Below are 14411 nucleotides of genomic sequence, written 5' to 3'. Positions count from 1 at the left end.
ACACAGGAACACACATTAATACAGATCACATGCACATTAATTCACATATAGTATGGTCAGAATAATACATTAAGAATGGAAACCACACAAAAAAAGAGCCATGGGAATGCTTACAAAAAGGTAAATAAATAGATCTAGAGTGATTCAAATAAATTAGAGGTGCAACTAACGATTATTTTCATAATCGATTAATTGTTTGATCCATAAAATATCAGAAAACCGTAAAAAATGTGGTTCTGTGTTCGTCAAACCTGGGAATGATGATGTTCTCAAATGTCTTGTTTTGTCCGAAAACCAAAATGATGAACTTTTAATGATTTCTTTGTTATCCAGAGCAAAGAAATTAAGAAAACACTCACATTTAAGAAGCTTAAACAATCGGAAATCTTGTTTTAATCATGAAAAAACTACAAACCGATTAATCGATTATCAAAATAGTTGACGATTAATCGATTAATTGTTTCAACTTGTTAATTGATTACTCTAAAATGAATTAGGTAAAATAACTAAGTAAAACTACACAGATATTCATTTAAAAATCAGCATATCAACTCTGTTCTGCCGTCAGGTCTTTAAGACACAGGTATCAACAGTTGGTGGAATGTAAGCACAAGTTGGCAAAAGATACCAACTGTTATAAAAACAATCTAATCTAGGAGTACACGTGAATGAGTACGTTACACCACAATTCACCAGCTCTTAACTACGTCGTGCTTGGACAACACTGCACTCCTAATGAATGACCGGGCAACAAGTGGACTACATAGAGGAGGCAGGGCGAAATAAATGCCAGTCACATTTGAAATGTGCTTGTTATGACCAAATAACACTACAAATGTAAAGTACGAGTCATTGAAATAAAGCGTATCGTATCAATTTCCAAAATAAAACCACAGGTTTTGTGACTTTGAGGTGAATTTAAATGCCTCACGTTTGAGATCGATGGTCAACGGAGGCACGAACAGAGCGTGTTTGTCGAGCTGTTGTTCTCTGACCAACAAAAGTGGCTTATCTTTTTGTTATTTCACACAAAACACCGCACTCGAAATGGCGTTCCGACACAACACGGGGGCTTTTTAACGTCACATATGTTGTGAACGCCGCGTGGGAAGCTCGTAAAGTGAACCAAAGAAACAACCAAAGCAACTGTGGCAACAGGCTGCTAGCATCCATGCTAACTGGTGGAGTTTAAACAAAGTTACCTGTGTGGTTAAGAGGCGTCATTACAGGCGAGGAGCGGCGGCCACGGTTCTCCATGAAAGTTACTAGACGAAGTGAAAACATACGGTGGGAGCTCCGGGACGGGCGGGCGTTGTCGTAATTCAATATAGTAAGAGTTCAAGCAGCTTCCCGGTGATTATTCCAGTCGCTCTCGGGGTTGGCGCATGGTGCAGTTTGGTGGCTGGAATTTTTTTTTTTCTTCCAGCGTTCCCGACTCTCTGGGAGTCCACCTTCGGAAAACAGGGCCCTCTCAGCCAATCAGAAGCGTAGTTGCATTCGACGCGACCAATCGGGTACGCGCTTACAAAAAGTCGAAGCTTCTCTGAAAAGGTGGCGTTGTTTAACCGTTCCAACGGAGTTCAACGAGTCCCTAGAGCAGTGTTTCCCAAATTGTGGGCCGCGGCCAACGGGTGGGTCTCAACCTGCGCGATAAAACTTCTCCCATTTCCCCAGGCCTGGCAACACAGAACACAGTGTGCAATAACCTATGTTTGTGTGTGTAACCTATTATTACTACTGGTATGTCATTACATTATGTTGGATTTTTTTATTGCACTAGTTGTCAGAAGATCCACCAATAATTGTGTTGTCTTGATCAATGACAATAAATGCTTTCTGTGATATTCTATTCTTACAACCCATTATTGCAGTGACCGAGAAAGGAACAACAAATGCAAACTCAACAAAACAAAAGGAAAACCCACGACACCAAGAGGCTTCTTCGGTTCTGAACTGGAGCGTCTTGGATTCAATTTAATCACCTGGAAAGTCCTCTGTTTGTTACAGTCTGCAGTTAGTTACCATAAGTTATGTTAGGGATTCTTAAACACTGGACCATATACACATCTACATTTACACATAAAGAACACTAAAGTATTAAATGCTAAAAGAATGATTCCCTGTCAAAATCAGCAGGGGGAGGCATGTAGACACAGCTGTTTGCTGCTCACATCTACTTCTCTCTGGTCTTTGTTGATGTTTGCGAAGGCTCTCAATCAACCAGATCATTGCAATCTTAAGGAGTTAGCTATAGGCGACTTGTTGATTATCGCTTCGCTTCACTGGGGATGAAAATGTATCAGGGCCAGATGTTTTAAGATTCGCTTCCACGAAAACACCTGTCAAGATCACCGCCTTGCCAGCTTGGTACAACAAGCATGGTCCTATAATCACACATTCTCTACAAATGCATTAAGCTTTAACAGAGGGGGTAAAGCATTTAAATCCCCCTTAAGCCCACTCATGCTGCCTGTCTGCATTCACCAAATTCATCAAAACATACAGTATATTATTTATTCTGTGAGTTAAAATACATATAAAAAGACAAAAAAATTATCAATTTCAATCAAATGATGCGCTCTCATATTTGCAAACACAGCATATGGCTTCTCAGTTGAGGCCAATCACAACCTATCAATATCATGATTATTTTGGATGTTTATTATTGGTAAAAGGGACAAACCATATTTATTCCACCTTGTACTTCAGTTTGGGACACTCTAAATTAGAATACTCAGTAAGAAACAAATGAACACACCAGATAATGCAAACCTAACCCAAGTTAGTTTCTCAGTTCACATTCACAACAAGGCTGGGCTACGGGTCACATGACCCAGTTCAAAGTGAGTTTGAGCAGATCTGGCATGTGGATGGCATTGGATGAGGAATGTGAGCTCTCACATACCACATGGAATATAATCTATGCTCTCATCACGCAGCCATCATACTCCTTAAGAAGATAATTTGAATTGAATGCCGACACACCTGTACTACAGCGGCAGTCTGAAGCATATTGCAAGCCACAGACTAATAAATGCTGGGATTCTCAAGGCCGCGACAAATGTCCCCCTTTATTCCTCTCCAACATAAGGGGCCACCTGTTCTTAGGATTGGCAGCTTTTGTTGCAGAGGTCACTTCAGGGAGGAGACTTTCACAAAGCTGTCCTGTCCAGCCAGTTCTACTTCCACTGAAAGTAAAAGAAATAAACAAAAGTACATTCAACTATTGTACACTCAACTATTGTTCTTCTTTGAACCGTTCCCACGTCACAAAACATATGATCAGCTATCATTAAAAGCTGTGCTTTATAAATGAAACTACCCAATACTTTACCATTTAAAGCAGTAACATGGTGCATACACACTATAACATACCAGGAGCACATCTTTTGCATGTCCTATTAGTTTTGATTCTTCTCTGTTATACCATATCATCACAGAAATAAATGACATAAACACACCTTTCACTATGAAACTCCAATAACTCTATAGACAATTTTGTGATCAGTAGAGAATATGTGAATAAATCAGGTTACACACACATGTTAAAAATACTTTATTTTATGTTAAACCTAATACTGGGTAACAAACAAAGAGGTAGTTAATGCACTTAATGAAACATTAAAAAAAGGAATGTACAGATGAAGACAATATGATGTATTTAAAAACAAAAAAAAAACTGCTCCCTTTAGTTTTAAAAAGTAACACCAAGATTCCTCTTTTACCTCATCACACGTTGACCTAAAACAATCCATCACATTCCTAGTATCTTATAGATTAAGCTCTTTACACACTCAGGCTCACAGTAAAAGTTTGAGAGAGTTAAACATTTTACACGAGAGTCAGTAAACTTAAAAATGAAGTTGCATATTTAAACCATGTAAAACCTTCAATTTACTAAAATCAATTACATGTTAAACTTTTCAGATACGTTTTACTGGGTTCAAAAACAAAACATGCCTAAGATCAGATATCACAGTAGCAGCTGAACTTTGAGTGCATGGCATCTGAAGGAAAATGCTCAGGCTTGCTGTGAGATGACATCTGTGTGACAGTTGCCTCTGTGTGTGCAGCCCTCTCCTTTAAATCTTGTATTTCATCTTCGCATTTTCGCTGATCACGCAGATATGCTGCAAATTGGGGGGGGGGGGGGGGGATCACATTGGAGAATCAGAACACATTCTACATGTAATACAAAAACACTTCATTTGATGCATGTGAGACAATCAGGTAGCTCTGAATGACTTTAAAGTAACACAATGTGGGATTTCAACCTTCAAAATAGTGTCTCCAAAATGATTTTTATGCTACATCAACTTACAACAGGCTGAATGGCACCTCTGTCAAAGTCTGAGCAGGTTGCATCGCCTGTACTGGCACTATTGGCGCTTTTCCGTTACACAGTTCCAGCACGACTGGACTCGGCACGTCTCAGCACGTTTTTTTTTTTTGCTTTTCCATAAGGGATAGTACCTGGTGATTTTGTTAGTACCTGACTCTGGTGAGTCTGATCCTCCACTGGAGGAGTCATGGACGCGACGTCCAACACAAGCATCAAAGCTGTAGATCAGTTAAAAAGACTTAAAAAATCCTGAAGACATGCGTTAATCTCAACATTTAACAGAGGAGTCTGGTGTATTTAGGGACAGCACTGCCGAACAACTGCTTTACAAGTCAGTAGTTTGGGTGTGACGCATATAATACGACGTCGCAGCAGTGTCATGCTGTAATGGAAAACTATACCAAACCGAGAAGAGTTGAGCCGTGCTATGCCGAGTGGTGCAGGAACTTCATACTGGAAAAGCGTCATATGTACCTTCTGGTTTTGGGTCTGTGTCACAAAAATAATTACATTCTACTTGCAAATGAAGCAACAGAGTTACAGAGGTGGAACTACTAGAGGTGATGTCATGGCAGAAGGAGTACAGAACCTGAAGAGAGTTGATGAGAGTGACAGAATAGGATGTACCCGTACCTGGTCTGAAGACATATTTACCAACTGCGGGGGGGGGGAACCTGAGAGTAAAATCCTACATTGTGTTACTTTAAAACAGAGAAGCTCTTGTCGTAAATCAAAAAACAGGCACTGACTTACATTGAGGTCTCTGAAATATTCATTGTAGTCTAAAGCATAGCCAACCACAAAACGATTGGGTATCTCAAAGCCGATGTCTAGAAAACAAGGACAAAGAGGAATAGTGACTGCAAGTATTTGCACAGCCCACTGACTCATTGTCTACCAAGCAGCAACAATTGTTTTAAATGTGAAAGAACTACTGACTAATAATCACATGAAAGGCTTGGTAAGGTACATACAGTCAGGGAGGCATGCTGTGTTGTGTGGCAGTCTCTTCACAAGCAAGCTGGGGGAAATAAAAGCAGACATTATCATATGATAACCATTCCTACCTGTTGTGCTGAATGTCAAAGGGTGGTATTATTTTTAAAACCATAGCATTTCTGTCTAGACTAGACAGGGGGGAAATAAGTGTTTTTGTTTTTTTGTTTTACTTATTCTCATGTCAGCTTCAACTTACCCGGCTACTTTGATCATTTTGGGCCTGAAGCCTTCAACATGCTTCAGAAGAGTTTTCATCGTCTTTCCAGTGCCTACAATGGCCTGCAAAAAAAGGACAAAAGTAAAGTGGAAGGAGAGAGCAGCAGAATGCTAATACAGAAAAGGAAGACATTAGATTCACTGCACGCTGGAGTTAAAAGGAGGAAGAAGTTGATCACAGTGTACGTGTATTATGTAACCATTTATGAGAATTCTCCAAATACACTTCACCCCTAAATGGGAACTAAAAACTGTCATGTGATGTTTTACAGTAAGTCTATTGACTTCTTGCACTGGGAAGAGGTAAATGTAGTGGTGGAGTGAAACCGCGGAAGTAGGCTTTGTCACATATTTGTCATGTAGATGTAGGTCAACATCATACACTGTATATACTGTAGTATTTATACAAACTCATTCAGTAGATATATGCTCTACTATCTACAAAGTCATTTTATTGTGATAAAAAACACTTGCAGTACTGTGTAAGAGTCCACCACCAGCTTTGACTGTCAAATTATGTGATCATTGGAATTTGGATTGGAACAGTGTGACGGAAACTTTCACAGCTATATTTGTCGACATTAAATAGTAGGACAAACACCGGTTTTACCAGTGACATTAATGAGGGTCACACTCCAGGTTTACGAGAGCCAGAGTTGTGCTACGGTTCAAGTGTCACACTAAATATTTGACACTTTAACCTGTAGAGGCTGTTTTTTTTCCCACTGAAAAATGTGTTGTTTTAAAACTGCATACACATTTCCGGTATTTTCTTAATGTGTTCCAATAATAAAGTGAGGAGTTTTGAGCCACAGGTACAGTATATTGAGTCATCGTACCTGTGGGTTCATATGACCGACTACTTTCAAAAATGAAATAGTTAATAGTTTTACATTAAAATGTCATCCACTGTTTAGTCAACGTCATAAACAAACAAATACTCAAAAGGTTTATTTGAAAATACGATCAAATTTCCATTACTTTGTGCCGATAGGCAATTGATGATTCATGGCATGGTTGTTGAGCAATGGCTGTTTCAAAATCCTCTAATATCTGAGCACAGAGATTAAATGACCAAATTGATTTCCTGTGAATGTCATTTGCCCACTACATGACTGTGCTAACCAGGACATTTAATGGTCATACAAGGAAAGGAAAAACAAAACGCTCCTTTATTTCCCAAATATAGGTCTGTTCAAACGTGTCTTCATATTGAACTCAGGTTGGTGAGGAGGAAAACTTCGACTTACCTCCACGATCAGTACGTTCTTACGAGAGCATGTCGGGGAGGACAGAGGGAGAGAAGAAAACAATTACCCTTTGATAACAACAGAGAAAGGCTAGAGGGTTTTCAAATATGCACACTTTTCAAGCTGAGTAAAAAAAAAAAAAAAACAACACTTGACACATTTCATGATCAAAAAGAAAATGAAAACAACTGAAAATACGTAAAAAGGAGGAGTGTTGAAACATCCTCCACATGTACTGAAGCAAGAGCTGCATCAGTAAGGCGTTTATTACACTTTATGAAATCAGTGATTACACAAGGAAATGAACACGGCAGATAAATGTCAGCCTCGTCCAGCCTGGAAATCTGTTTTCCGCCAGTGCTGCATTGGATGTCTCTCTAAAATAGCTGGAATTGTGCAAATGTTTGTCTAATCGACTGGAGACAACTGGGCACTATTTATATGAGGAGTCACAGTCTAAGCTCCGCTTAAGCTTAGATAGGTCACGTTAAACAAACCTCTGCGTAACTGTACAACGTTTACTCTCATTTTCAAACCAGGGATTCATCCAAGCACGCAGCCATGCTTTGATTTAAACCTCATTATTCATACTTATTCAGTGGATTAAACCATACGACAATATACAAGAATGAAATATCTAAGTCTAATTGGCTGTGTCTGTCCCATCCCATCTCACACACACACACACACACAGAGTACGTTTCAAAAAAAGGGGAAGTGACTGCCCGTCCTCTACTCAGAAGGAAAGCAGAGGCATAATGTGAACTATGTCACATATTCCTTTTTTTCCACAATGACCTCAGCTCTTCCAGCAAGAACACTCTAACAGTTTAGTCACAAACAGGCGACTAAATTTAGTTGTACATCACAGGGAGCTCAGGGAATTCACATGTACACTTTAAATACCGAGAGAAAAGCAGCCAACAGAGTGACTCAGGCTTTACTACCTCATGTCCTATTCATGTTTCAGGCATCTATGCCACGCCTAGCTACAGGGCGTATATGTGTGTGTGCGTGTGTGTGTGCATGTGTGTGTGCACTTGTGAGTGTGTCGGTCTGTCTATGTGTTGTGCTGATTTATAATACCCAGAACTCTCACTCACCGACTTATGACTCCTGTAGTAGTAGCGGCTAAGTAGTTCATCCCTGTGCGTACACACCCAAACACACACACATAAACAGTACGAGCAGGTATGAACTGATACGTGGAGAAACAGAAAAGTACACCTGGCAAATGTCCCATTTGTGTCCCTACCAACAGTAGTGCCACTCCGATGCCATAAATGAAAGCTTTCTGTGCATGTTTCTTTCTCTAATGGAAACTAAAATGAACTCAGGCCTTTGAGCATTTACGTTTATTTAGCGATTTCAAGTATTCATCTAGAATCTCTAGGACGGGGGGGTTGGCTAGATTTATGATGAATAACATTCCCAGGTCCAATGTTCCCTTTGTTCCTTTTTTAACAGCAAAATCCACATACAAATGCACTGTTTTATATACTATTATCATTTTAAATGGCAATGTAACCAAATCTAAGCCACGCAGGAGTGAACAAATGACTCACATCTGGAGTCAGATATCATAATAACATAATCAGAGGTGAATCTGTCTCTCCCAGCTGGGTTATAAACCCTGGACCTAACTCCCAACCAGCTGAGCTAATGGAGATGACACATAACTGGGGTTGATTTTCTGTCCCACTCCCGTCACTCCTAGTGATAAATAATACATTATAAAAGAGAAGCTGCACGCCATACAAAATCTGACTGAGGGCCGTGAGTGGCCCGCAGGCCGTACTTTGGACATGCCTGCTCTAGGATATTATAATTAACATTTAATAGAACATGTAATCACATAGAGACAGCACTCTGAGAAGAGGGCAAACTCTTACACTCACCTATCTCACAAGGAACTAACAATTGTTTTATAAAAACCTGAACCTGGATCACTGCCAGAATTCCATCATTTCTGCGATGGACTGTAACCTACTTCCTCGAGAAAGATTATTCTCAAAAATCACGCAGACATTCATTCTTCCATTCATTCAGTCTATCGCAGGGCCACACAGAGACAAACAGCCGTCCACTCTCACGTCTACGGTCAATTTAGAGTGTTCACATCTCGAACCAGTTGCTAACCGATGCTAACCACAGGAAAATGGAACCTCTTTGGCAAAGTTATAAATACATCAGCAGATCAGTCAAGGAACAGATCGATTAACGATAGAAAACACATAGTAATGTGTGTTCAAATGTTTTCTTTGTCAGTGTGACACATTACTATAGTGAAGTAGAACACAGTAAAGTCGGCTGTCCCTTTAACAGAACAGCACATACACACATTTCAGTGATACACTGAGTTTGATTGTACGATAACAAGACATGCAGATGAGGAATGAGTCTGTCACAACTAGACCCCAGTCACCACCGTTCTGATCCACTCTGATCTGATAGCAGCTCTCTGTATATCCTCCCATTTATGCATTTTTTACATTTTCCCCTCCGCCGAGATTAAGTGGGAAATGTGATTAGCCGTCATATTGCGACATTTGATATCTGATCATCACCACTGCCATATTTGATCTCCCTTGAGGAAGTGCAGAACCATTTCGTCAGCAAGGAGAGGGAGAGAGAGAGAGAGAGATGACAGATAGAGGAAAGGCTGCCCTCTTGAGGCTGCCACTGATCATCACCCTCTTATGGCTCATAATGATGCTCTTAGTATAAAGAGCTGTTTTAAATGATGCAGATAAGAAGAAGGTTATTACCTTTCCAGCTAAAAAAGTCAAATCCTCCGCTCCAACTATGTGTAGATCCTCTGTCGATTGGTCGTTCTGTAAGAATAATGATCATTTTAACATTTAATGATTTTTTTTCCCACTTAATGTTTGAATGTGTTTGACAAAGTTACAATAATATCAGTGACATAATAAGATTCACTTAATGAGATGTCTTTTCAACTTTGATGCAGAGTCGGCCGTAATTTGATTAGATTCCAATGTTTTATTTCACATTTAACTTCACGTCAAAGTACTTTAAAGCACGAGGTAATCTGAAACTACACCCACGCTGTCATAATGTATAAAACGCACTATCCGGCCGACAAATCACACACTCAAGGACCACCTTTAGCTTCGATTATGCTCTCCTCCGAACAAGGTTGGAGTAGTTATCCTAGGTATTATAGGTGTTCAATCCCCAGGACGGCTCCTCTGCCAGATGCACACCCAGACACTTAAATCTTGAGTTAGTCAGAAGTGATGAAGCCACTAGGATGACAGGTGAGACATCTCCAAGACTTTAAGTCGAGCAAGTCCACCTACCAACTGCAAAACTCCTGGAAATTCTCAGTGGCACTAAGGTCTGGACTGTGGTGGCCAATCAATGTGTGAACATGATGACTCTTGCAACCTAAGCCAATCTTTCTCAGTTTTAGCCAATCAATGATTGCTGGTCTTGTCATGTTGGAATATGCCCAAAGCTGACCTCTTTTTGGCCACATAACATTGTAATCTAATGACTAAAGCAACCACAGCTCATAACACTGCCCCCACAGGCTTATACAGAAGGTAAGTGGAATATTAGAGAGAGTAGTGTAGAACACACACCACATTATCTCCTTTAGCATGGTCTCTTTTTATTCTGCACTTAAATTGTACTGTTATTGTTACATTGTGTTGTGTGGTATTATGTTACGTTACTGCCTACAAACAAATCAACCTACAAATGCTTACCATGTAACTCTTGAGACGGATGAAGTGGACCCTCATGGGGATTGTCCGACTGGAGTTGCGGCTGAGAGCCTTGATCTTGTCCACCAGGTCAGCACAGAACTGGTAGCCTCCTTTAAGCACACACAGCACCACAATGTCGTGGTCTCCCAGGTCGTCCATGATGTTACGAGCAAGGCGCTCTGTCCTGCAAACGACGCAAAATGTGAATCTGTAATGTCTGTAGTCCTCAAGAGTAAAGCTGCGGTCTGTCTGTTCAGGACAGGACAACACAGACACAGTTCTAATAAAGGTTGAATAGTCACTTTGGTAACAGTGTAGCTTAGAAAAGCAGCAGCAACTCCTTCTAACACAAGCAAAATAACCTAAATTATGCTCTGTCACTGATATTTTTTATATATTTGCAGCACATATTCTAAAAGCCACACATATCACATATGATATGTATATATATATATATATATATATATATATATATGTATGTATATATATATATATACACACATATATATACATATTAAGATCTTATATTTATCTCTGTCAGACAAACTTGACTTAATAATGTCACTTTGGAGTGTGGGGAATTACACATGCCAGTGTCCACCATTTTCTGACAACAACAAACTCAGTCAGGAGAATAATAGACACAGTCATTGTGAAATTAAAGTAAATACAGCAGTTGATTACAAGTGATTTTTTTACAATAAAGTGACAGGTTACAACTGAGGGTATTGATATTTCCATATCTATTACAGTGTTGTCACCAAAACCCTTGCTGCATTTGACAATACTGTCTGTCACTGACTATGTTTACATGACCAGATTACCAGATTAAAACAATAGTCTGAATAAACCACTGCTATGTTAACAGCATTTTCTAATTACAGTGTAAGGTCATAACTGGTGTCAGCTATAATCAGACACGTAAAGAATCCAAACCACATTATGTAAAACATGAAAACACTGTAATCAGATTATAACATTTTCAGAGTTGTGGATTTAATGTAGATATAATAAGGGTTATAGTATTACTTTGCTCTGTTACACGGATACTGGATTATTATTTCAGCAATGAAGAGGTAATGTGTGTGTCTGTTTTGCTGTGTGCAGCACAACTCAAGGACAGTGGATTTGGACATGGATTCAGGATTTTAAAACCACAGTAATGTAGATTATCATCAGATCATAACACCCTTGTGTGTTTTCACAGCAGTGGACATATTGTAGATGTGAAAATTAATTGGATTATACTGCGTAAAACGTAAACATCATGGTTTTAATACTTTTACTACATTTTATATAAGGCTTTTGACACTTAAGTACAGTAAATGTCATATACTTTTGCTTAAGTAAAATTATAAAAAAGTAATTTCAACTTCTTCCAAAGTCATTTTCTGGTAAGATACTTGTACTTTTATTCAAGTATCTTTATACAATACTGGTAAACATGAAAATAGAAATGAATGTAAACATGTCTATAGAATTAGGTAAATAATCCGATTATTGGTGACCATGTAAACATAGATTGTAATTTGACGGATGCACTGAAGTGATTCACATTCACATTGAAATGTACGGTGTATTAAAGATGACACTCATCATAGGGGACTGCGTGTGTCAGAGCTCTCTCATCATACACTGCTTTATATTGGCCTGTCAATGAGCTGTTAGTTTTATTGTCAGATTGTTTCAGCTTCACACAAATCATCTTAAAGACGTTAGTGGTTTGTAATCACACCACAGAGTCGGAATTACGCAATCCCCCACAAATCTGTCCTAGATCTCTGTTCAGTGCTTAAAACCCCAGCACAGCAGAAACATCTGGGAGGCGTTTTGATGGGGGTTGGTGGTTTTATGGTTTTGTGCGCGCACACACAGAAGTAAAGATCAGATCTGAGTTATTTTACTGTGTTTGTACCTGTCCATAATAACGCCATGCGGAACGATGACACTGTCTAAATCTCCGGAGTAGTGAGCTGGATGGCTGAAGAGGTCTACACTGTAGCCCGGCCAGTCATCGTCGATCTGGGGAAGAAATGTCAAAAAAATAAATAAAAAAAATCTGTTGACGACATGCGGTTAAAAAACAATAACAAAGTTTTTTCCATTAAATCTACTTTTTATCTGCACCAAATCGGCCGCGTGGCAACACATCTAATAAGTGAAGTTGTAGGATTGCGCAAGCGGTGGAAAGGAAAGTTTTCGGTGTGCAGCTGCACGCGATGGTGCAGCGCGTCTTTTTATTAAATTACCACGATCCTGTCGCTTCCTCTCTTGGATAGGACGGCAACGTCTGCCATGTTGTTTTCCAACGACACAAAAAGGCTCTTGTCTCACAGTAAAGTGGTGAAAAGGAGTTTCCACAGGAGAGGAGAGGGGAGCAGGAGGAGGAGGAGGAGGAGGAGGAGCAAAGGCGGCAGAGAGGAGTGTGTTTCCCCCGCGCTGGCTGAGTCGGCATCGTGTGATGTGATGTGAGAAGAGAAAGAGAAAAAGAAGAGCCAGATTAAGCTGCAGCCTGTAGCGCTCACGACACGCCCCCTACAGGCGGCAGGCGGTGCTATGCTACCAACCACCATCTACCACTGGGGGCGCTGCAACACAACACATGCTACTGTTCAGGCGGACCCAATATTATGTTGGGAGGAGGCCACATTGTGTAAAAATGACCACTACTTTGTGACAACATGTTACAAAGCTGGACCTTGAGTTTAAAGTAATATATAGCAAGAAAGAAAGAAAGAAAGAAAGAAAGATGTTTCAATAGCAAATACTTTAGGCTCTGTGCCTAGTTTGAATTTGTGAAATAAATAATAGAGAAATATGACTGGAAGCAGAACATTTGAACTATTGCATACATATCAGAAATGTGTTGAGATCTGAATGAGAATCTTGAATCTTGACAATGTTTTACATTTGCAGGAGGTGGAAAATGTATTGCATATTATATATATACAAACTGTATAAAAGTGTATTTTCTTTAAAAACACATTTTAAATTTAGTTTAAATGTATGGAGACCTTTGAATTGAGCCATATTTATGATGCTCCTACTACTTAATTTTTGTTGTTTTTCGTGGCAGGGAGAAATCCTTATAAAAATGATTATCTTTAACACTATCAAACAGTTTTCATACCATTATCCTTCTTTGAATAATCACAACTGCAAGCAACACACCAAGATTACACCCAATCCAGAAATAACAGTTCAAGTCTTGTTCATCTATAGCATCTGCCATCACACCGGATTACATCAAATGCAGCTGTAAATAATAATAATAATAGTGTAATTTCTGTGGAGCATATGGAGTCTTTTCACAAAATGTGTGAACATCGCCACCTTGTGGAATTGAGACAAACAGTAGGACCAGCCTTTTGCTTTTTGTTCTAACCAAACCATTATGTGCATCATGTAATGTCATACTTTTAAATTGTACACCCTCCAAATGCATTCTCACACATTTTCCCATCGTGTTTTCCAAAACAAGAGAAATAAAAAAGACTCACGGGCCTGTAATTTAAGAGACCTAAAGACACCACACCCTGTTTTTTTTTTTTTGTTTTTTTCACATGCACAATATAATCTGTCTGTCGAACAGTGTGTGAATGAGTGAATTCTGGATGAACCACCCAGGGACTCGTGTGGTCAAGTGAGTCCAGCAGCAGCAGCAGCAGCAGCAGCAGGGTCTTGGCTGTCATGTCACTGCACATTAGAGCAGGCTGCTGGCCTCTATCGAGGGGGGGAGACAAGGTGTCTGGGCCACCCACCCATGCTCTTACACGGCAGCTGTAATTACAAACAGCGGTGCAGAGACAGCTGGGGAGGCAGATGTCAACAGCAACACTAGATTTCAATAAGTCTACACAGTGCCATCAC

The 14411-nt window shown here is 39.7% G+C and overlaps 2 protein-coding genes across 4 annotated transcripts in view; both read right to left on the bottom strand.

The window, feature by feature from the left end:
• Positions 1-1448, bottom strand: part of arhgap21b (Rho GTPase activating protein 21b) — a 33205-nt gene extending 31757 nt beyond the window's left edge. For 2 of the 3 annotated variants that reach the window (XM_058643670.1, XM_058643690.1), the window contains exon 1: positions 1203-1447. The gene's annotated coding sequence lies outside the window, so the exon portion shown is untranslated. Of the gene's footprint in view, positions 1-1202 lie in introns of all 3 variants that reach the window. The other variant, XM_058643680.1, reaches the window with a different exon arrangement.
• Positions 1449-3543: 2095 nt separating this feature from the next.
• Positions 3544-12998, bottom strand: prtfdc1b (phosphoribosyl transferase domain containing 1b). Its single transcript, XM_058643950.1, has 9 exons — positions 12791-12998; positions 12457-12563; positions 10542-10725; positions 9576-9641; positions 6808-6825; positions 5538-5620; positions 5317-5363; positions 5096-5172; positions 3544-4130 (listed from the first exon to the last, which is right to left on the bottom strand). The coding sequence occupies exons 1-9, from the start codon at positions 12836-12838 to the stop codon at positions 4083-4085; spliced, it is 678 nt and encodes a 225-aa protein (XP_058499933.1). The 5' UTR covers positions 12839-12998; the 3' UTR covers positions 3544-4082.
• Between the last annotated feature and the right edge of the window lie 1413 nt (positions 12999-14411).

This window comes from Solea solea, chromosome 1 (genome assembly GCF_958295425.1).
Source record: "Solea solea chromosome 1, fSolSol10.1, whole genome shotgun sequence".
NCBI lineage: Eukaryota > Metazoa > Chordata > Actinopteri > Pleuronectiformes > Soleidae > Solea > Solea solea.
Note: the sequence above shows the minus strand (reverse complement) of the source record. Positions and strands in the feature narration are given on the sequence as shown.

Coding starts and splice junctions, on each gene's coding strand:
- prtfdc1b (XM_058643950.1), bottom strand. CDS start 12,838: ATGGCAGACGTTGCCGTCCTATCCAAGAGAGGAAGCGACAGGATCGTG. Junction 12,564..12,790: donor GAGGAAGCGACAGGATCGTG/GTAATTTAATAA, acceptor TTTCTTCCCCAG/ATCGACGATGACTGGCCGGG. Junction 5,364..5,537: donor AAAATGATCAAAGTAGCCGG/GTAAGTTGAAGC, acceptor TATTTCCCCCAG/CTTGCTTGTGAAGAGACTGC.